Source organism: Macrobrachium rosenbergii, chromosome 43, assembly GCF_040412425.1.
Source record: "Macrobrachium rosenbergii isolate ZJJX-2024 chromosome 43, ASM4041242v1, whole genome shotgun sequence".
NCBI classification, from domain to species: Eukaryota; Metazoa; Arthropoda; class Malacostraca; order Decapoda; family Palaemonidae; genus Macrobrachium; species Macrobrachium rosenbergii.
The window spans coordinates 28,660,888-28,685,437 of record NC_089783.1 but is presented as its reverse complement, the minus strand read 5'-3'; the positions used below and the strand labels follow the sequence as shown (position 1 = coordinate 28,685,437).

General features: G+C 35.7%; 1 protein-coding gene across 1 annotated transcript; it reads right to left on the bottom strand.

The window, feature by feature from the left end:
- Positions 1-1,726: 1,726 nt before the first annotated feature.
- Positions 1,727-21,863, bottom strand: LOC136828692 (glucose dehydrogenase [FAD, quinone]-like). The gene is made up of 14 exons (XM_067086819.1): positions 21,749-21,863; positions 14,243-14,393; positions 11,576-11,784; positions 10,854-11,040; positions 10,206-10,340; positions 9,111-9,262; positions 8,719-8,775; positions 7,638-7,751; positions 7,213-7,369; positions 5,988-6,148; positions 5,347-5,524; positions 4,905-4,978; positions 4,127-4,278; positions 1,727-2,327 (listed from the first exon to the last, which is right to left on the bottom strand). The coding sequence occupies exons 2-14, from the start codon at positions 14,382-14,384 to the stop codon at positions 2,174-2,176; spliced, it is 1,872 nt and encodes a 623-aa protein (XP_066942920.1). The 5' UTR covers positions 14,385-14,393; positions 21,749-21,863; the 3' UTR covers positions 1,727-2,173.
- Positions 21,864-24,550: the final 2,687 nt, after the last annotated feature.

Below are 24,550 nucleotides of genomic sequence, written 5' to 3'. Positions count from 1 at the left end.
ATATTTTGAGGCAATGACAGGGCATAGGCCTACACGTTAATTTATTATATTTTGAGACAATGACAGGGCATAGGTCTACATATCAAATTCTTATATTTAGAGACAATGACAGGGCATGGCCCTACACGTCAATTTCTTATTGAAAATAGCTTTTTCCCCTTATCTGTTGGAAATACATAATGTATATGAATACAGTGAAATGTACATTTATAAGCATTTGCAACACAAACATGTGTACTTGCGCCTATGGCCATAGTAAATGTAACGCCACTTATACCACGGAGAATAAAATTAAAATTTGTGGGCATGTAGTTGATGGCACACAAAGACCAATCATTGGGCTGTCTCAGCCTTACACAACTATCGAACTGCTCTCAATGAATTATATTGAAAATATATTTACAAAAGGGATAGCAAATTATATTACTGTGATGAGTATATATAAGATGCTGTAGCATTTCTATGAAAATGAAGGCTATGGTAGGAAGGCATCATAAGATACACAACGAAATAAGAAAATATAAATGATAGCTGAAAAATTTATGTATGAGGTGATCTAAATCAGTCCGCGAGTAGCCCATGAATCATTTGATTTTGGGGGCATTCTTAAAGATTACCCTGTTGGACAAAAGGATACAAAAGAATCAGTAAATTTCTCTCTCTCTCTCTCTCTCTCTCTCTCTGTTGTTAGGAGAATATTCTAGCATAGACTATATTCATAAAGATCTCGATTACTTTTAATTAAAACAAATGACTAAATTTCAATTAACAATAGTAGGCAGATAATTCTTTACACTAGTATTTTATGAATAGGTCTATGTTTATTCTGCAATGTTAGGTTACCATATGAAAATTTTTCGAAGACACTAAAAGCACCATAACAGCAGCAACAAAAACAAGAATAATCACAACAAGAACCGCAGTAAAATGACTGAATATACGATAGGCCTATAATCCAAACGTCATAAACTGCGTAAACCGACAAAAAGACTTAGGACATTACAGGTCTACGTCATTTTTTATGATTCTGTTGTTTCGAAAGGAGATAATGTCCTTAAGAAAATTCTCAGCAAATTATATCCAGTATGACTCGTATATCCTATCATACCAGAACTTTTAAGTATTCTGGTTTTGTAGAGTGCATGTACTGCGTTACCGGTCTAGTCTAAGCGATGTCAGCCGATCGAGGCTACGGTCACCCCAACCAAATCAAAGATTTCAATGAAGGCATCGATTTTATGACCATGTAAAAATGGGAAAAAGCACGTTATAAATCAAGATGAAAGTACCAGCCTCTGCGTGTCATCCCACCGAATATGTAAACGATTGCAATGAAATCGATTTTATGACTATTGAAATGTAGTAAAATTTCCTAAAAGCAATATGAAATACCCGTCTGCATAGTTCTGAGACAATCTTTGTGTTTAAATTTAGAATGGTGAACACGCTTGACAGTATCTGGTAATTGAGGTGCACCGATTCGAACGCAGACATTCCCTGTGTCACCTCCGTGGTCAGGTGAACCTCATTTACGAAAAACAACATTGCAGCGTCTCGGAACACTCCTGACTTCATTCATATTTTCCTATTTTTCTACCATTTTTAGGGAGATGTGTATTATGATTTTATTTCAGGGAATAATATGTTTCCTTTTGATAATCAGCAGAACTTATTTTAGTTCGGTAAACAACCGTTGCTAAATTTATGAAGGTGAAAAGAACCACAGATTAACCAACTTTTCGAAACCATTGCCAACAAATCAGCTTCAAGGAATGGTCGTGACGTAAGCAGTGGGCGGGGCTTAGCTGCAAAGAAAGGTGGATTTTGCTATAGTGTAAACATGACAGTTTTTCAAATTATTGCCGTGAGCGGATATGACAAACAAATACCTCCTGTTGGAGCTACAACCGAAATCAGCGAATTTTCACTAAATAACGTATGTCGCAAACCATAGCCATGAAAACAACCACTGTTAACAAACCTGGCGGAACGACAGGTTTTCAAGTCTTTTTTTTTTCTTTAAATCATCAAGCTGCTGAAATTTCTAAGTGTGTGATATCCCTTTATGAAGGTAAATGGAAGGGGAAAACGATACTATTAAAACTACGATTATATTCAATGTAGGGATTCTCAGTGACATTTGTATTCTCTCTTAATGAATACATAGGAGTTCTCAACCTCCGTTTTTGATCGGGAAAAGCCAGTCTTCCTTGATCATGTCTGCTGCCTTTTCTCCAATCATCATCGACGGGGCGTGGGTGTTGCCTGTAGTGACCTGGGGCATGATGGAAGAGTCCGCAACGCGAAGACCTCGCACTCCCCTGACCCTGTAAATGCCAGCGAAAAATCATCAGCTGGGAGAGTAAAAAGTCACTTATCTTTCGACCTATCAAAGGTTCCAGCTTTCAGTCCTTGTATATGGTCTCTCTCTCTCTCTCTCTCTCTCTCTCTCTCTCTCTCTCTCTCTCTCTCTCTCTCTCTTTAGCTATGTTAATCTTCATTCACCTATCGGGCGTTAGTGCCGTCAGTGCACCTTGTGAGGTGCAACATAGGCATTACTAAAGGTTCTTTGCAGCGTCCCTTCGGCCCCTAGCTGCAACCTCTTTCATTCCTTTTACTGTACCTCCATTTATATTATCTTTCTTCCACCTTGCTGTCCACCCCTCCCTTAACAAATATTTCATAGTGCAACCGCGAGGTTTTCCTCCTATTACACCTTTCAGACCGAATTACTCTCAATTTCCTTCCCAGGGCTGAATGACTTCATAGGTAAAAGTAAGTATACCTTAGTTTAACCAGACCACTGAGCTGATTAACAGCTCTCCTGGGGCTGGCCCGAACGATTAGATTTACATTACGTGGCTAAGAACCAGTTGGTTACCAGGCAACGGGACCTACAGCTTATTGTGGAATCCGAACCACATGATAGCGAGAAATGAATTTCTATCACCAGAAATAAATTCCTCTAATTCTTCATTGGCCGGTCGGAGAATCGAACGCGGGCCCAGCAGAGTGCTAGCTGAGAACGATACCCACCCGTCCAATGAGGAACTATGACCTCATAGGTCCCAGTGCTTGGCCTTTGGCCTAAACTCTATATTCAGTTCATTTCGTGAGGTGTTGCCTTGAGCAGTGAAACGTGGCCCTTTAACGCAGCAGATATTCGTGGAAGAAGGTCGACAGATTACATTCGCCCTCATGGAAAGCTCATAGTGACCTCTGAAAAATTAAACAGCCAAAAGGATCTGTTCTTTTGACCTTGCCACAGGTCCCTCGTTCAGCCTTGAAAACGAATAATGATGAGAGGTCATAACTAAAAAAAAGATAAAATTGTACGACACAAAAGGATTTGTTTTCGGCTTTTGTGATTTGCAGACTTTCTTCATGAGCTAAATTTCTTCGTTATAGTATCTTTATCCTTGTTCACATATGCAGTGTATCTAAATTTTAGAAATTTCTCTATATTCGTTATCTGATCGATTCATTGCACACTCACACACACACACAAACACACACACACACACACACACACACACACACATATATATATATATATATATATATATATATATATATATATATATATATATATATATATATATATATATAAATATCACACACACACACACACACACATATATATATATATATATATATATATATATATATATATATATATATATATATATATATATATATATATATATATTGACTTTTATATTTTCTCACTTCTGCTTTCAGTCTTCCTTTAAAATTCCTTATCCAGAATTTTGAAGACAGAGAAAGCAGAAGTGAGAAAATATGAAAAAGTCCGTATCAATGCCACAAAGGCGATAACCTACAAAAAAAAAAAAAAAAAAACTGTGAAAAGAAAAACTCTTTGAAAAATTTATATATATATATATATATATATATATATATATATATATATATACATATATATATATATATATATATATATATATATAATTTATATATATATATATATATATATATATATACAGTATATATATATATATTATATTATTATTATATATATATATATATATATATATATATATATATATATATATATATATATATATATATATATATACACACAACTATATTTCCAACTATATTTTACCTAAGTCGGGAATCCACGACGCCAAAAGGATCCATAGGTGGCGCCATCTTGCAGGTGCCCGCGTAATGGAAGAATGACGTCGCCATGTGTCGGATGTAACATTCCCAGTACCTGTCGCTGTCGTAAGTTTCGGTTTTGCATTCCCTCAGTGGCTAAAGAAGGAGAAGAAGAAGAATATGAAGATGAAGAAGACAAAAAAGAGAAAAGGTTTGTTTCCGAGAGAAGAAGACTGGTTTAATTGAGAATTGTTGACAACTGTATTATTTCGGAACCTGTTCCTTAATGCTTTTTCGCTATTGGAATGAAATCGAATATGCTGATACGCTTTAACACCACAACCAGTGATTAAAGAAGGCTGAACTAGAAATTCTGTTAGGACGTGTTATTAGAGTCAAGAAATAAGAAAATATATTATAAGAAGCACCGGGATAGTTTAAAGACGGATTTCGAAGTTAAATGCTTACCAGGTTAAACCCAAAAAGTTTTTATTTTTTTAGTTTTAGAATATTATAAACCACGAACGAAGACGTTGCAAGGCTAGATGATAAATCATTCAATATTCATTTAATCAGTATCTGAAGATTTAAAATTCCTTTTTGTTTTTTTTTTTATACCGTGATGACAATTCAGACCTAAGGCAATGGTTTCTTACAGCTAAATATGTTTAACAGTAGACCGTAATATTTGCGTTGGAATGACTCTATCCCTTTCTTCTTCTCTTCCTAACTTTATAAGAAGAAACATAAAAAGAAAATAAAGAAGAGGAAAGATGTCTTACTTTCTGATGAAACTTTGCTTCAAATTTTACTGCAAATGCCGTGGTGTTCCCCAAGGCAATGGCTTCCCTGATTCCTGAAAAGGATTAGGAATTTTCTTTTGATACTGAAGAAGGCAGAATGTATTTGAAGTAAATTATCAACTAATCGTAATCATTAGAAACGAAGTTTTGGAGAAAGAGCTTTCATATTTTGAATGAAATTTTTGAAATTTATTTCGATCTATCGGCCTGTCTGTCTCATTTTTTGTATATGAATCAGCCTAAAATGAATAACAGACTTTACGCTTTGCTAAGAGACGATCGACTGTTGCAAAATGTTCTTGAAATAAATTTGCGCTAAAGTCGTAGTATCACAGGAAAGCATCATGAAGTTGATCGGAAACGAGTGAATATTTTGATGCAGTCAAGATAATCAGACCAAAGGTGAAAAATGCACTTTCACCTCTTGTAAGCTTTCGAATATCATCATCCTCGGCCAAGAAATTTGGGTCGACCGTCGGAGGAGTAAGTGGATCACTCGACCGAAGTCTCACGCTGCCTCTGGACATCGGTTGAATGAGCTCTGGAATTATGCAAAAGCCTTCTCGTCCGTGGAGCTCTTTAAAGAAGTTTTGGAAAGGCTGAAAAATGAGAGAAATCCATTCAGAACTATGAATGAAGTTTTGGAACAATTCGAAATCGACATAGGGTTAACACATATTTTGCTTTTTTTACCTAGATCCAAAAAGATAAAGCTCCCTCTAGGTATTAATTAGAGAGTTTGAGCTGGGCAGTATCTGAATGCTTTATTCCACAGGAAAATGTGAGGAACTTCAATGGAAATTATTGGTAAAGGAGAATCTGAAATATGTTTTGACTTGGACGTCCCTTTGAATGGCCTTGTGAGATTCTCACCTGTGTCAGTCAGCACCTAAGGGTATGTGTTAATAGTTATGAGTCTTTATGGTTGAGCTTTGTAAAGCTCTAGTACATCCAGCAACCATAAAAGCTGAGCTGTGGCCACTATGAATATAAATAATCTAATTATTAAGAAACATAATCAGAAGAGCTCATCCCCAACGGACTATAGAAATAAGACATTACCTCTTTCTTCATATTAAAAACAGCAGGATAAAAGATCCCGTAATCATACGTTGGCAACACAGAGTTGAGATACAACATTATATTTGGCCAAAGGGGATCTGCGCCCCCTCCAACATTAATCCAAGCATTAGGATAATCTCCCGGGTACCTAGCCAACGGACCTAGAAAGAAAATTCAATACTTGGGGAACTCAGTCTTGTAAATTGGCAACTGCTGTGAAGCAAATACCTTTATGGTATCATTGCTCTTCAAAAGTAATAGAGATTTCTGAAATGAATGGTAGCCTGATTTACATAAATTGTGTCACGGTTAGAAATTGTGGAAAGAATTGCTTAGAGAGTAATGAAAAGACATTAATCAATGAATAAATAACTATTAATGTTTAAGGTAGTGACATCGATAGTTCTGCCATGATCATAACGGATTTTTACATATTTATCATCTTTTTTACTATTACTCTTAATGAAAATTCAAAATATATTTTGGGTCAGATAATATTTGCAATAACATACATAACAGTCATTTCGTTTTACCGTTTAATGAAAGAAATGAATTTCTACTTGAAATTCAGTAACTTGTTCGAGAAATAAATTATGATTTTTTGTATACACATATAATTTATATTATATATATATATATATATATATATATATATATATATATATATATATATATATATATATATATATATATATATATATATATATATATATATAAGAATGCGTATTTATTTGCTTACTGACATAGCGTATTCAATCTGGGATTTGCTGGAAACCTTTCACTATGCCAGAGTCCTAGAATTAAGGTATCAGATTGAAAACAAATATAGTTACTCAATAAAATATTTATTTTTATTTCATTAATCTACCAGAAGTGTCTTGAACTAAGTAGTGGCCTCTGAAACTTACTCTTCTTGTCACTGTCTTGTAGGAAGCGCTGCGTTTCCCAAAGGAAATGATTGTAGAAGATCTCATCCTCTACAGACAGCCTCCCTACCTGTGCAATGAGAACCACTGCCCACGCAACAAGTCACAGCGTTCTCTGCCCAGTAAAACAACCCACGATGACTGTCCACTAAGACCTACTGGAATAAGACCCCACTTCGTCTATAGCCATTGCCTTTGAAACGAATCCCACTTTCTGTCCTATAAGATCTACCCATGACTTGTGTAATGGGACCTACGAGCCATGATATTAGACTAACTTCACGATAACAGAGCCTTACCTGTTCTGTGCTGATTGAACTCTTGCAGTGCAGTGAAGTCGATCTCATTGAGAAAGTTGGGTATGAGGCCTTTCCTCACAGTCCAGCAGAGTCCTAGGACGCCTAAATGATCCTGCAAATTCAGACCTACGCCTGGGACGTCCGCTATCACGTCTACCTGAGCTTAGGCACACAAATAGGGTATATTTGCATAGCTGCATGTACACATGAAGTACTGTATATACGCAGTTATGCACATGGCTAATGAAATTACACTCGTTTCTGGTGAATGTAGTAAGCAGAGTTTGTATATGCAGCACACATATTTTGAAGTGGATGTTGACAGTGTCAGTATGGTTCATTCTCTAAGAATTCCTCATTTTGCATGCCTAACTGAAGGGATAGATCGAGAAGAATATCAGGAGATTTTCAGATTAGATTCTTACACTGTGAAGTGCCAAGTGTTCCCGGGGACCAACACCGGAATGCAGAAGTAGCTTAGGTGATCCAATGGTTCCTGCAGAAATTATCACTTCTCTTCTGACAGAAACTGTCTTTACCTGGGAGCGAAGAAATCGAGGGGGAAAATTTAAGATGTATTAATTTCAAGAGAAATTTAGAACGTTTAGAATCAATAAAATCATATTTGATTAAAAAAGTTTAATCAAATATGATTTTATTGAATCTAAACGTTCTAAATTTCTCAGTCATTAATCAGATTTTTTAAGACTGGTGGAAAAATGTTCACAGAATTTATGATTTTCCTGAGGCAGAAGTGTCTTTTTAATGTTCTAGATTCTCAGTCGATATAGTTTGTTTTCAGATAACGCAAGCAAAAGAGTGGTTTGTATTTTTGAAATGAATAGATAAATAGACAACATTCTGAAGCTGATAAATGAAATTTGATGGTACAAATACTTTAAATAAATAAACCGGCCAGATTTGAAAGGCATGAATATGAATAATATTACCATATATTTTTAAATTAAAAAAACATTGATCGAATATAAGAAAAATATATAAAAAAATAATTTTAAGTATTTCTAAAATAAATAAGCCCATCAAACTTTACAGGTAAGGAAGGAAAAAATAGCGGTATAAAAAAAATTTGCCAGATTTTGAAGACAATGTATGTAAAATGACATTATAATATGGCACCACAACGTACTATAAAAAAAAGTGAGGAGAAAAAGGAAAAGAAGTGACGGAAATATTACATCCTAATAAGAGACATGACAACAGAACCAATGAACCCATTTTAATCAATCTGTATTTATACGAATTGTGGATGCTTTCGTGCAAATAGGTCGTCTCACCCGGGTGAATCATTCATTAAGTAAAAAGAACGAAAGAAGAAGAAGAAGAAGAAGAAGAAGAAGAAGAAGAAGAGAAGGAGGAGGAGGAAAAGGAGAGGAGGAGGAGGAGGAGGAGGAGGAGGAGGAGGAGGAGGAGGAGGAGGAGGAGGAAGTGGCAATGAATTATCCTTATAATACTTGAAATGTGAAAACAGTGATTCAAATCACCTACCCTGCCTTCATGGACAAACATGACCCCTACAGCTTTCTTCTTGGTATTGAAGACGACCTGACAAGGAATACAGATCTTGAAATGAACTTAAAAGATAATTCTGAAAGATGATGTTCATAATATGCATGCTGGTAAGCTTGGCATCATGAACAATGAGGCACCATGATCAATGACGATCAATATTGGTGAGGAACTGAAAGTGTTAAAATTGAACTCGTCATTATCCTTATGGCGGAAATGAAATACGAACAATACGAGAGGAACATGAAATAATGATGAAAACAATGTTCATAAAAGAAGATTCACCTCAACATAGGTGGAGCTTGTTTAAATAAAACTGACAAACCTACGACACTCAAAAAATGATTGACACGTATGAAACTGAGCCCTACCTTCAAGACAGTGGCTGAATGAAGTACGTGGAGATTAGAGCTCGTCAAGTGAGACTTACTTGAACGTTGCTTCGCTAAGTAAGGCCTAATATAATCATAGAATGGTGACGAACGGCGCCCATTTTTGACTGTCATCACCATTCCAGAAATTCCTAGGAAAAAAAAAATCGTCAGATCTTGTAATGCACAGGTGCGTAAAGTTTGCAGGCCAGAAAACTTCAGCACGAAGAGTTGTAATAAAAAAAAAAAATAAAATGGGTAAGGTAATTTGTTGGGTTTTGAATAAGATACTGAAGGAAACGTCAAAATTGTATTTTTGACTGAGCATATCTATTATCAAGGAATGATGATGAAAATTAGAAAAGACATGATATTTCGAAAGTAAAATGTCAGAAAATTTTTTTTTGACAAAATCTTCTGATCGAGCAAAGACGGTTAAGATTAGATGAACATGTAAGAAGGATATAAAGGTTCAATACGATAGAAACAAAAGGTACGACTTCCTACAAGACAAAGCACAGGAGTGAAAATTTACGAAAGGGAAGCAACAATCAAAGAAGGAAAACAGCAAAGAGGACAGGAGATTTAAAAAAAAGGAAAAAATAAATCGAAATCGTACGGAGCCAAAAATCTAAAGAAACGGAGGAATAGCCGAACAACTGGAAAACGGCAAAGGAAAAGGATAGGCAGAGGATACAGAAAAAAATAAAAGTCAGTAAATAATGAAAAGAAAACGTTTAAAAAAAGAAAGACAGAAAATAGATAGAATAGAACATATAAAGATAAGATGCTGTGGAAAGTATGATAACACCTAAAAAAAGTAACAGAATCCTTCAAAGGAAAAACTTTAATCAATAAGAAAAAACTAAACAACTTCATAAGCTAAGCGAATGAAGGAAAATGGATTTAAAAATTCATATATCAGGAAAGACTTTAAAAATGAAAATAAAATCGTATAAAACACCCGGCCCCCTTCCACAAGAAACTATCAATGAACACTTATGGATGAACCCACCAGTTTCAATTTACTTTTTTTACAAGATATCCAGTTCTAACCTTGCAATTTTCTCTTCCTCTGGAGAAATACAAGCTTACCTAACTGCTCCCGTCCGTTCGGATCTTCATTGACACGGTAGCCCCTTTCAGCGCCTCCTTGTACGAATGCCTGTGCCAATTCACCCTTTGGTACAGGTAAGATACCGATAGGGCCATCCCTGCCATAATGAGAGGCTGAGAGAGAGAGAGAGAGAGAGAGAGAGAGAGAGAGAGAGAGAGAGAGAGAGAGAGAGAGAGAGAGAGAGTGTTAGTTAGTTAGTCAGTTCTGGTGCACTACATTCTAGTAACTAAGAATTATTGACTGGATTTTAATCTAAGATCTATTTAAAGATTTTTGATTTTGAATCAATGAAAAAAAATTAGGTACCTGGATAATTTGTGGCTAAAGAAAACCGAAGAATCTCCTCTGGATGTCAAATTTTAACTCCAGGACTGTTAGTAAGGACTTTAAATTGCGCGAAGAATGGGAAATTTTAATGTCTTCATGAAATTTTCCCAAAGGATACTTAACACCCCCGAGCATTTCTCAGTTTGTAACTATATTTAACTGTTGCGAGTAACGCTAACATGTTTACATTTACATCTTTCTAACGTTATAGTAAATTTCATAGGAAAAACTTCAGCTGCTAAGTTTTATTAGGTGTATAAAAACCTTAATATCTATTCCACTTTAAGTTGTAGACGTACTGCCAGCTGTGATAGACCCTTTGTATCCTTCCAGTTTCTGGAAATATCTCTGGACAGAGCCATAATCCCAGCCAGGATTTCCTAGTGCAGCCCAGTTATCAAAAACTTGTCTGGAACCGCGGACATAAATGAGACCATTGATGGAAGACGTCCCACCCAGAAGACGCCCTTGAATGAAACGAGTCCTCTGCAAGAAAGGAAATGAAATACTAAAGATTCTACTTTCAAAAGTATACTGCAATACCATTTTGCTTGCATCACTAACTGTAACACGTTTGTGGTATTGCACACTCGAAGTTTAGTGTGTTTGTAAGCATAGTCGACAATTATAATATGAAATGTGACACTAGAAAAACAATGACATTTCCGCTAGCACGAATGTTTTGATTACTTATGCATATATAGATATGACTAAGGCTAAACACTGATCTCCAGTATTGTAGCCATCATGAGATGTTGTCAATGGGCTAAGGAGTCCAGTGATTAATTAGAGGTAAATCTTATCCGGAGAAAGGTACCAGCAGCAATGAATTTGTGCAGAGATGATGCCTATCTTTATTGAGCAAAATTACATAAGGCATGCTTTAGAAATGACACTATTTATCAAAAGGAAAATGAAACCTTCTCTCGTGGCAAAGGGATACCACAGAAAGCAAAATAAATGGTTTTGAGTATCTTTTGAATTCACTAACAATACAACGTTTCTTACAAGACTTGCTCACCTGATCGACAAAATTTTTCAAAGCATATTTTTGCTGGGTAGTCATATAAGCCCAGTCATAGGAGTTTTCAGGAATGAACTGCGATGAGATGAGAGGAATGAGGTAAGTGTCTGCATGAGGAATCCCGCCGGCTTCCAGGAGTAAAACTTTCCAGTCTCTCTGCTCTGAAAGCCTAGTTGCAATTATGCTTCCAGCTGATCCTGACCCTACTGTTGGAAGAGAGCTAATTCAAGCATTCACTTAGAGCATCGAATAGGGACTGAATAACTACGTTTCGTTCTTGCATTCAGAAAACATCACCTAAATGATACCGGCAGATATTACTGGACCTCCATTATAGGTAGCCTCGGTTTACTTTGTCAATATTCATTTGCATATCCCTCCGCGTTTAAGCTGATGCCACCTAATAAGGGAAAAAGCTGCCTGGTAAGCACTAGGAAAAATGTCCAGTAGAATTGTAGGAAATCGAAGACCAAGGACAGCAACTTCCCCAGGCCTTAAGGGATTTGGTGCTAACAGGTACTGACGTCATTGCTTTGGGTCAAAGATAGCCTACATGCTTTAACTGTTAAAAACCATAATAATTAAAGATAAGGAAATTTTATTGCCAAACAAAATAAAATAATCAAAATTGTAATTTGGTTTGTACACGAGTGAATTTTGGTATCCTCGATAGTTCATTCTTACACACTGGCTGTTGAACAGAATAAAATAAAATTTTTTTGTCTTTTTATTATATTGATTTAATTTATTATCAAAGTGGCGTTAAAAGTTATTAGATCATTGATGTCAAAATACCCTATCTATTCTTATTAATTATTTTAAAGGAGCAGAAGTTCCTTGCAATAAACGCCAGACAATTGATCTATATTTGAATAGTGGCGGGACGGAATTTACCTGACCAGTCAAAAGATGGGAGGAAATGACCTGAACTGTTGGAACTTTATTAATAATAATAATAATAATAATAATAATAATAATAATAATAATAATAATAATAATAATAATAATAATAATTTTCTGTAGACTTTCTAATCAAAAGTTCAGATTATCAGTTGTTTCAGTGCGATCGCAAAGACTTATGGTGTTTTATCCCTTCCAGTTCACCTGCATTTCCTCACCATTACAAGGACATGGTCATAATTCATCTGTAGGAAAACTCCCCGAGAAACCGTAGTATCAAAGTCATCGTACATAGCAAAGAGGTCACATGAACTTGGTGTACACCAGTGATCCCCAGGCTTTTGTAGCTCGTGGACTCTTTTGGAATTTTTAATTTCTATGTGCCCCCTTGGTCCTCAACATCCTTATGGAAAAAAGAGTACTTCAGTTTTATAGTAACGTTTATAAAAATATCAGTCTAATAAATGCTCATTTGTTCTCTGTTTAGAAATATAATTCAATAACATGCATAAGAAAATGATTACAAATGAAATCTAGGGGGCAATAGGGTAAAATTTTAGTGGACCCCAATTTCCCAACATTTTTTCTGTGGGCTCCATGAAATTTGCCATGGCCCCCTTGTGGCCAATAAGACTCAGGTTGGGAACCACTGGTGTATACTAGCCAACTCTCCCTCACAGAGTTCTGTCACTACTCTGGGTCAAAATACAGTACCCTTGTTAACTTAACATCACTTATTATGCAAGGGACCTAGCAAGGCAGGAGCAGTTAGGTTGTGCAGGACAAATCAACAAAAGAGTGAATAAAGAAGAACTGGCACAAATACAAAAATGAAGGCATTCGTTAAGTAAAGGGAGCTGAAAGAACTTCAAAAGTGAAAGGAACGTCTGAATAATTCTCAGCTTTAGGGAAGCGACAGTATCAACATGTTTTCATTCATGCGGTGAAGCACCTTAGTATCAGGTTTTGATAAGTCCCTCAGTGAAGTTGTGTTTGTTCCTTAGATAACACACCATTTTTCTTCTGTCTTGCTTCTCCATTTACAAATGGCTCTTCATTGCCCTTGTCTAGAGTAATGTTTGCGCATCTGCGAAATTTTCTATTTGATTTTTGTCACTCGATTAATATCAGTGCTAAGCGATGCCACTTTTCATTGATGAAAAGGTTGCATGCTACACTCTGGTCTGGAATCATTGATTCCAACTGGCTTCTTCAGCACTTTAAGTTTTGTAAACAAATATTCCATTGCTGTCTCTAAACACCTTTAATACAGTTTATATTTTTGCAGATGCCGATTTAAAATGGTAGATTCTAAGGTCAGATACATCATAAAATCTGCATTCTGGAATTTTTTCGCTCCGGGGTATCCTGATAGTCCTCTGACCTTTTACTGTTGAAATGGCGAGTCTATTATATCTTTAAGTGTCATAACATTAAATCTTTTATAAATTTAAAGTATATTTGAACTTTTGACCATTTTGATAACAAGAAGGGGCTTTAATTTACGACAGTAAATTATTACATACTGCGTTCATCAAACGTAATTTGCACCGCGTAAAAACTGAAGGTATCTTGCATCCTGATCGAGGTGATTTTTTATTTTCTTTTTATTCTGCTCAACTTTTTTTTTTTCCAGACTGCTTATTGTCCGTTTTGATCAGTCTCCTAGTAGCAGCACACCCTTCTGCGTCACATGAACTAAAAGAAAGAAAGAAACAGAGAGGGAGAAAGAAAGACAGAAAGGAAATATGAATGACTACAAACCAACGACAAAGTCGTATTCTGGCTCGAGGTGTGTCGGGATTTCCGTGTATCCTGTGTCCCTCACCAACAGCATCAGGGCGATTCGCACCAATGGCAAGGCTGCTACTCCGAACAGCCGCGCGACAGCGCCCTCAAAGCTCATCGTTTTATTCTGCAAGGTCGTGCAGGGGAAATTATATATATATACATAAAAAGCTGGGAAATACCCACCTAAACTCGCATCTTCGCGTTTTTTATATGTACAAAAAATATTTATGTATACCAGGATTTTTTTTTGTCACGTTTTTAATTTCACGCGTTATTTGGTTTATTTCTATATGACGGAGAACAGCCAAAATACCTCCAAATATATATATATATATATATATATATATATATATATATATATATATATATATATAAATACATACATATATATATATATATATATATATATATATATATATATATATATATATATATGTATATGTATATATATATCTGTATATATGCATCTATACACACACACACACACACACACACATATATATATATATATATATATATATATATATATATATATATATATATATATATATATATTGTTTTTATTCGACGTTTGTGTGCTAAATTCTTTTAATAGATATATCTGAGATGTTATGAATTACAATGACAAATGGCAAATATACGAATGTGGGCTATGCTTTTTGCAGCGAATGTATGGAGAAAGGTAAAGAAAAGAGACAACTGTTACTATCACCTGGGCAAATGCAATGAATATTTAGTAACCCCAAATCATCAACGATCCTTGCGCAATAATTGCATTTATGATAATCATAGATGTAGTAATTATGATTGAGAAAATTATGTCTCGTATTCATCCTCAACAATGAATCTGGGTTTTTAAAGAATTCAAGTGAATATTGATTATAACGAAACGAAGAGAGAGAGAGAGAGAGAGAGAGAGAGAGAGAGAGAGAGAGAGAGAGAGAGAGAGAGAGAGAGAGAGAGAGGGCAAGGTAATCGTTCGTAGTTAATTGGGAAGACTGTTAGCTAAGGGTTAATGCCACCTAATTTCACCTTGAATTTTAGGAGTGAAAACTCTAAATAATATCTTACCCTGCAAATATAAGAGACGCCGAAGCAACAAGATTAGAGATTATAAATAGCTATACGAAAAAAAGTATGTTGGACGAATAAGAAATGAAAGAAAAAACTTTTGAGCAAAAAGAAAAAATGAAAAACACAAAACGCAAGCAAAAAAGAAAATAGACAAAAAGACAGACACACCCATTTTCCATCTTGTGCATTTCATCCTTAGCCTTGACTTATTTCTTTGTTCCCGTTTTTGCAAAATAAATGGAAGATTCGACCAAAAATAATGAAGAGCACGGCACGAAGCCAGCAATGATTACATGAGACCCTGTAAAGTCTGTTAGGAATCACCAAAGACACACAAAAAGAAACTGGAAAGCATAGAAATAAATTACAAATTTGGTCGTAATATAGGAGTGATAAAGTCGGTAGGTTCAGAGAGCGATAACAATCATCCCACGGTCAGGGAAATCAAGTCTTTCTTGACCGTGAATCTTCCTCACGGTTCTCATTTTATTACGATATATCGAAATGAATTTAATCGAAATTTGATATTTCCCACTATGTAATTTCCAGTGATAGAGCTACATAAGACGGCTTGCAGAAGAACTTATATGCAAACACTTCTTTATATCCCTAGCTAGGCTCTCGATTAATTGTTCCAGAACAGTGGTTCCGAAAGTAGGGCGTACGCCCCACCAAAGGGGTTTATTTGATTTTTAAGGGGGAGGGGGGCAATTCGAGAATATTTAAACTAAGTTAATGGTTTTTTTAGGCTTCCTCCACGTGAAGAGGAGTTCACTTTTTGAATAATAAGAATTATATATTTCACCACAGGGGGCATCAGGATGCCAAAAAATGATTAGGTGGGGCATGGCCAAAGAAAGGTTGGGAACCACTGCTCTAGAAGCATGAGAGAATGTTTTAATTGATATAACTAATATTTACGACGGCGCTGGTTCCGGCGTATCGCGAACATTTTTTTTTCTCAAAATTTGCCGCGTCATGTCCCTTCTCTTACCTAGCCCGAGTTAATCGAGATATCAGTTTTTACGTGGATCTCTGCAGGTGTAAATCATTTTTGTCGATAATTTTCATCATATTTATTCTTCTTGTCTGTTTTCACTTGAGAGTTAAACAAGACAAGAAGGATAAACCAGAAGAAAGTTGCTGACAATTACACCAGTCGAGATGCACATAAAAACTGGTATGACCGACTGATGAACTCGGGTTGAACGATAGTGACGTGACGCGGCAAATTTTGAAAAAAAATTGTTCGCAACATCGTTATAAAGATTAAGGTTTGGTCAGAATTAATACATTCTCTCATGATGCTTGAAAAATTAATAGTTAAAGGTATGAAGCAGCGCTTTCATAAAGACGTTTCCATAAGTGATCTGTCATGCAGCTATACCACTGGGAATTGCACTCAACATTATGTTATACACACACACATATGTATGAATATATATATATATATATATATATATATATATATATATATATACATATATATATATATATATATATATATATATATTATATATATATATATATATATATATATATATATATATATATATATATATATAAATCAATCATTCAGTCATTTCCCGTGGCACCCACGGGGTGCATAGGGCCTCAATGAACTCACGCCACCACATTCTGTCCTAGGCTAACTCCTCAAGATGTCCCAAACGCTCATCTCCTGCTTCCCGCCTCACTGTCCTCAACCTCTACCTCTTCTACCAAGGGAACCCACCTTCAGTGTATCCCATACTATTCCTTGTCTTCTATACTCATGGCCTAGCCACCTCCAGTGTGAGAACTTAACATACTCATTGACCGGCTGCACCCTCGTTACTTCTCTAATTCTGTTATTTGAGATCCTATCCCTCCGAGCTCCTTATTTTCAAAGGCTAAGAAGAAGTCACTGTACTGTACCATGACTCATACCCATAAATCAAAATACTCCTAGCCATTAGCTTATAAATTTTGATTTTTGTATGCACAGAAAAATTGCTATTATTCCAAATATTTTTAATAATTCCCGTTGCCTGATGAACGTTTTTTATTCTTTCCATAAATTCTGTGCTCAGAGAACCATCCTTATCTGAATAAGCACCTAAATATTTAAACTTATTCACTTGCTTTACAACCATGCCTTCACTTAGACAATCCTGCGCATTTTCAATATTCATACTCATGATTTCAGTTTTTCATCTATTAATAAGCAAGCCAACATTTCGACCTTCACTCACCAGACAATCCAACACTCTCTGCATCTTTTCTGGTCCTTCGCAGATCAAAACTATATCATAAGCATAATCTAAGTCAAGAAGTTTCCCATTTTCTCCACAGAGTATACCTGCATCCGTTTCTCTTTTAACCCTTCTCATAACGTAGTCTACGACCAATACAAACAACAAAGCAGACAGAATACCACCCTGAATCACACCCGACCTAACTTCAAATGGCTCAGTCAAACACCCATCAACCATCACTTTACAAGAAATGCCCTCATGCATGTTCATAACATAATAACCCCCACAAACTTTTCTGGTATTCCACAATGCCTCATGATTTTTCCTATATATTCCCTCTCTAAATACTATCAAAGGCCTTTTTAAAATCAACAAAACAAAGACTTAACAGAGTTTCACTGCATGAGCTTGCTGTATTAAATGCTTAGCTATGAAGATCTGATCACTGCAACCCCGTCCCTTTCTAAAACCGGCCTGTTTATCCCTCAGAGTACCATCAACCACTGGCTCCAACCTATTCAACAATACTCTACTGAAAATTTTCAAGGCTACAGGTGACAAAGTGATTCCCCTCCGATTACCACACCTACTCAGATCTCCTTTCTTTGGAACTTTAATGATCACACCATTCTTCCAACCTGATGGTATTATCCTTATCTCAGTGAATAATATCTTCAAGACAAATACTGATATATCCTCCTCCACTTTAAACATTTCCGGGAATAAACCATCCTTTCCTGGTGCCTTATAATTCTTTAAGTGTTTTATTGTCTTAACTACTTCTTCTATCCTGATCTTACCTTCATCAATATCTAAATCTTCCTGAGCAGGCGGTATACCCTCTCCTGGGGGGAATGGTCTATTAACAACTGTCTCACGTGCTCTTTCCATCTGTTTCTGATTTAAGCATTTTTGGTCGATAAATTACCTTCCATATCCTTGACTGGTATATCCTTACGCTTGCTAGCATTGCCTTTCAGCTCTCCAATTGCTTTATATACTATCCTTTGACTCAGACCATCATTTTTATTCATTAATTTTTTGTTACCTCAACATTTTCATTAACAGATCTCCTTTTTTCTCTCTTAGTCTTTTAACTTCTGAATCCAAACTCAAGTACTTGGTTCTTGCTAATTCAAATTCTTCATCATTAACAAAATGCACCTCACTCCCCAAATTTGCCTCACCTCTCTTTTCGGTCATATCCCATGTTTCCTCAGACATCCACATCTTTTTCCTCAAACCGAGTCTCCTTCTGATTGTACAACCAGCAGCCTCATGCCAAGCTTTATTCATATTCCCAGACATCTCTTCTACACTTTTCCCTCCCTCCTCCAATGTTTCCGACACCAAAATCCTGTTTCTGCATTCTATTATACAGTAAATACCTCCTTTTCCTCTCCTTCCCTTCTAAGTATATCAATATCGCACCTATGAACAACAGGTTTTCCTGTCTGACTTTTTAGCTCAAATCTTGTTTTTGCAACGCTGAGATGATGATCACTACCAATATCTGTTCCCCGATTAACAGGAGCGTCTAGCAAAGAGCTTCTATGTCTTTTACTAACAGCAATATGATCAATCTGGTTTTTATATTTTCCACACGGTGAAACCCATGTCGTCTTGCGTATATTTTTGAAAAAGTGTGCACCCAATGACTAAGTCATTTGCTAGACAGAAAACTGATTAGAAATTTCGCTAGTTTATAGGATGGTGCTTGATGATCCTGTTAGCTAACGAAATTTCTCATCAGTTTCCTACAGCCACTGACAGAAAAAACACGTATGATTCAAGAACATCATCAATTCTTGTGAAATACCCGAAGGTGCAGTGCTAGCAAGCTTTGACGTTACCTCCCTTTTCACAAACGCTCCTATCAAAGAAACAGTTGATATAGTTTTGAACTCTATCTACAATGAGATTGAACAAGTGAGAAATATTTCAAAGAATGCTTTTAAAATGCTCCTTAACTTATGCATAAACGAAAACCACTTCTTATTTAATAATTTGCACTACAAATAATTTGAGGGTTTCGCCATGGGATCTCCACTTTCAGCCCCAATGACCAACATATTTCTGTGTTTTCATGGAAAAAGATGCTTGATGATTCTCCCCTAGAGTTTAAACAATCGTTTATCACAGTTATGTTGACGACATTTTTGGTTTCCAGGCATCTAAGTCACGTACAGCAGTTCCATGAGTGCTTAAATAGTAAACACCCTTGTATTCAGTTTACCGTGGAACGTGAAAAAACAACATTCTTAACCTTTAAAGCCCTGTCCACACTAGGGGCACTGCCCGACGGGCAAACACTGTTCCCATAACCCGTTCCACTATGCTGACCGACCGAGTTGGAGCCAGAACGATGCGATTGTCTGGTAACACTGCTTCAGAAGCGAAAGAAAATATGAACAGGTGGAAGTGCCCGTCGGGCATGCCCGCTAGTGTGGACAGGCCATTAGATGCAAGCATTACCAAAACTACCGCAAACAGTAAGTCACTCTTAAGATACAGCATTTTCAGAAAGTCCACTTTTACCGGTCTTGGAATGAATCTCCAAAGTGCTACATTCCTTAACTTTAAAATAAATAACATAAAGACTTTAATACATAGAGCATATTCTCTTTGCAGCTCCTGGCAGTCATTTGACTCAGAAATAAAATTTCTTTTAAACTATCTAAAAAATAATGCTTATCCTAGTAACAAAATACATGAAGAAATAAAAAAGTTCGTAAACAAATCTCTCAGTATAAATAGCAAAATAGATATACCAAGGGTTGATAAACTGACTATATATTTTAAACTGCCATATATAAGTGACCCATGTTCTAAATACGTTGCAAGAGAACTAAAAAAAATACAGCTTTCCACACATTAACCCCACGTTAATATTTACCAACAACCGTACTATTCAAGCGTTGTTAAACCATAAGGATAAACTCTATCTTCAGGCCTTTGTCTGGCATGACCTATATTTACAAGTGTGACGCCTATAGCGGCACCTACAGTATACTGGCCAGTCAAAGAGGTCAGTCTGGACTAGATTTCCAGAACATTACGGCATTTCTCCACGTACTGGATGCTTGATGACCAAGCCAACCCGATCACCGATTTGACAGCACACAGGAGAATGTAATACAAGTAGAAGATTAGAAAATTTTAGTGTTCTTGGTACTTTTAATGAAGAATCATTATTGAGAATCTCTGAGTCGATCGAAATAATTTTTAGAAAACCAGATCTTAATCTTGACAATTCATCTTATCCCTTGCTTTTAATATAAATTATTTAATAATTCATTTATAATGTAAACTGTTCAATTTCTGTTTTACCCACTAAGTATTTTATATGCTATCGTAAATCATTTCAAAGATTTCATCAATTATCTCTATTGCTGTGACGTTTACTTACCTTTGTCAGCCAATAATGATTGTATAATCTTTTAACTATTAAAATGCTGTAATGTCTCTTTTAGGCTTGACAATGTTTTTATGAAGAAACAACGAAACGCGTCGCAAATAAAACGTGGCGGTTCTCAACCTACGCTCTTCTTTTCCTGCTGAGACTGAGATTTCCAAAGCATCTGTCTACTTTCACTATATATATATATATATATATATATATATATATATATATATATATATATATATATATATATATATATATATATACATATACAGTATACGTAGACAACCACATGAGAGGTGAAAATTAAAGACCAGGTACCAAGCGCTTTCGTGTATTGCGTACACTTCTTCGGGATACAGTATATATATATATATATATATATATATATATATATATATATATATATATATACACGTATATATATATATATATATATATATATATATGTATGTTTGTATGTATGTATGTATGTATGTGTATGTGTGTGTATGTATGTATGTATGTATATATATACATATATATATACACACATTTAATATTGACTTCACTTTGCTTTGGAAAATATCTCACTCCTTGGGGAATTGTAATTGATGAATGCACTTGCCCCGTCCTGGATTTGCATCTGGGACTTCCCAACAACAATTCCTCCTGGGTTTAAGGCATTCCCATGCTATAGTGACTTATATACTAATTGGTATTATTGACTCAAGATTTGCGAATAAAAAATAGTCATGTGTATACAACCGACAAAAAATAACATACCAGAGAATAAGATGAATCAGTTCTAAAAACTTGACGAGAAAAATCCTTCGGATGGACACTTATTCACTCGCATCGCAGTCGAGAGGACGAACCACCTGAGAGAGTATTCTCCAACAGACTAGTTCTTGGGTTCACCTCCAACGTGCGGAGGTGAACTGAACGTGCGACCATATCCAAGGTCAGCCGGTCTGTCATGAAAAAATTGCGTGCCTGCCTTCTCCTCCTTCTAATCCTTCAGGGCTGTTCATGGCAGTAACTGAGGTTCAGTGAACTCCGTCCGTCTAGAAAGGAGGATTCCTAAGATGGTTTACGCAGGTGCGACGCTCTTCAAGGGCGAAAGGGCCATTTGCTCAGAGGCTCTGCGTACCTGCTCAGCTGGTTTTAAATAGAGACCCTCAACTGGTGTCGTTTGGATTTCACGGGTTTTCCTTGTTTTTTGTTTTATTATTTTTCCTTTTTTGCTGTACGGCAGATAAAAAGTAAATAAAACCAGGATCTGTTTTTATTTGACTGAAATATTCTTTGCTTTTCATTTTCAGACTTCAGTGTTGTTTTCTTGAATCTCTCTCTCTCTCTCTCTCTCTCTCTCTCTCTCTCTCTCTCTCTCTCTCTCTCTCTCTCTCTCTTTTCTTCGTCTTTTTCGTCTTCTTTTTCTTCTATGCCTGTTCTATTTCGGCGGCATTTTTAATTAAAGTTGTCAGTTTAACCTCCTGATATCTCGAGTTTTCTGCTGTATATTTTTCCGATCGTCGTTTAGTAACTAACATATCATCACATTTTCTCAGGAAATTTTATTTTTCCTGATAATCTTCTGTGCTATTCATAAATCATGGCAAAAAAAAAAAAAAGGAGTTTTTGACTCTGCATTAGTATTAGGTATTATATTAAAACTATTTAATGATCCCATGAGTTTTTTATCCTTACGGAAAAAGTGAAAGAAGTGATTTAATTATTCTTTGATGTGGTAAATGAATTTCTTGCAACACACCCTGTTTTATGTCCAAGATTTTATTATTATTATTATTATTATATTATTATTATTATTATTATTATTACTGTATTTTAAGGAAGCCACTAGATTCATCACTAGACTTCAAAGGTCTTGTACCAGCAATTTCGTCTTGAACAAGAAATGGTAACTGAAACCATGAACATTTCAAGAAGTTGGACAGCTATGTAATAAAATACCAAATGGTAGGGTTGAAAATGAAAGGGAAAAATGGAGCTACGTAGCTTGGACCGGAGGAACCCTTACCACCATCTACAGTTTGCCGCGCCAGGCGCACTGTAAGCAGAACCCCTTGCGGAAAGTATGCTGATTCAAAATCAAGATAAGAGAAAATCGAAATAAAAAGGAAAAACGGAGAAAAAATTAATTTCACCTGAAATCGAATCTTTAAAATGGCTTCTCTTCACTCAGAGTTGACGTGAGGGTGCTGTCCCTAGACACAAATTGAGATCACAGGATGTTTGGTTCCTTATTCCAACCAAGCAACGAAAAATATCCAAGAAATATGTTTTGATGTCCTTGAAATGAAAATAAAACATAACAGAAGACACTTTGCCTCTCCTCCTTGCCTTTCATTAAGCAGTAATCGTCAAACCACCGTAACAGTTAAGAGATTAAAGTCGTCTTCATAACGTTAACAATGCTGTCTTTGTTTAGTCCAAGGAGAGGTTATTTTCAATATTCGAATATATTTCCCAGCGGTCCCAGAGAAAGCATTGACTTATTAGCTTTTTTGTGAAGGCTGTCAGTCATAAGTGCTCGACTAGCAGAATTAATAAGTCCTTGTTTGGAAATCTTCATATCATGCTTGACTCTTCCACCTTTGTAATTAGGTACCCCAATTTTTTTTTTTTTCTGAGGCAATACTAGATCCAGGAATCTTTTTTTTTGTTTTGTTTTTTGAACTTTTAAACATGACCATAAGACATTCTACCACTCTTAATTTCTCCCTTCCAGTTTAATAATCGGATTCATTCTCCACTTCTCTTACGAAACACCTGTCTTCGCAGGTATGCGGGTCGTTGGGCCGAAAAAGATTTGTTCGCTCTGACGGATGAGAGAACAAAAGAAACGGAGAAATAAACACCGGAGAGCATGATAAAACGGAGTCGTAAACTATGATAGACAAATATACAGATAGACAGATAGATATACTTATTATTTCTTAGGATCAGGATCATGTTTATATATACACATACACACACACACATATACATACATATATATATATATATATATATATATATATATATATATATATATATATATATATATATATATATATATTGTCACGATGCGTATCAAGTACCTGGTTATTACACAACTAATCTCAAATTTCAAAAATATACCTCACTTCAGCCAGATACTTGAACTCTCATAACATTAATTATTACGACTTGTTGAAAAAAAAAAAAGTGAAACTTTTTTCACTTTGTTCTTTTTAACCTTTGAGTGTAGTGTCCACCCTTTATGGTCCTTGATTTGCTTGTTTCAAAATTTTACGAGTGGTTTTTTTGGGGGGGTAAAGTTTAAATTATTTATAATGGTTAGTTCGTGTTCTTGCTTTGGAGACTCATTCAGTTTCAGAATGTTACGTTTAAGTTTGGAAACGCATCAATAGTTTGCAACCATAAAATTCCTCCTTTAAAGTGATTAAATTTAATACTAGAGTTTTGAGACTGAACGAAAACCTTTAATCCACCTCAAAAGTTTACTTCTAGTCCCAGCGTTTGAAGACGGATAGTGCATTTTCACTCAGCAGCCGAGACGGGCGTGTCAACTCTTCTCCTAAT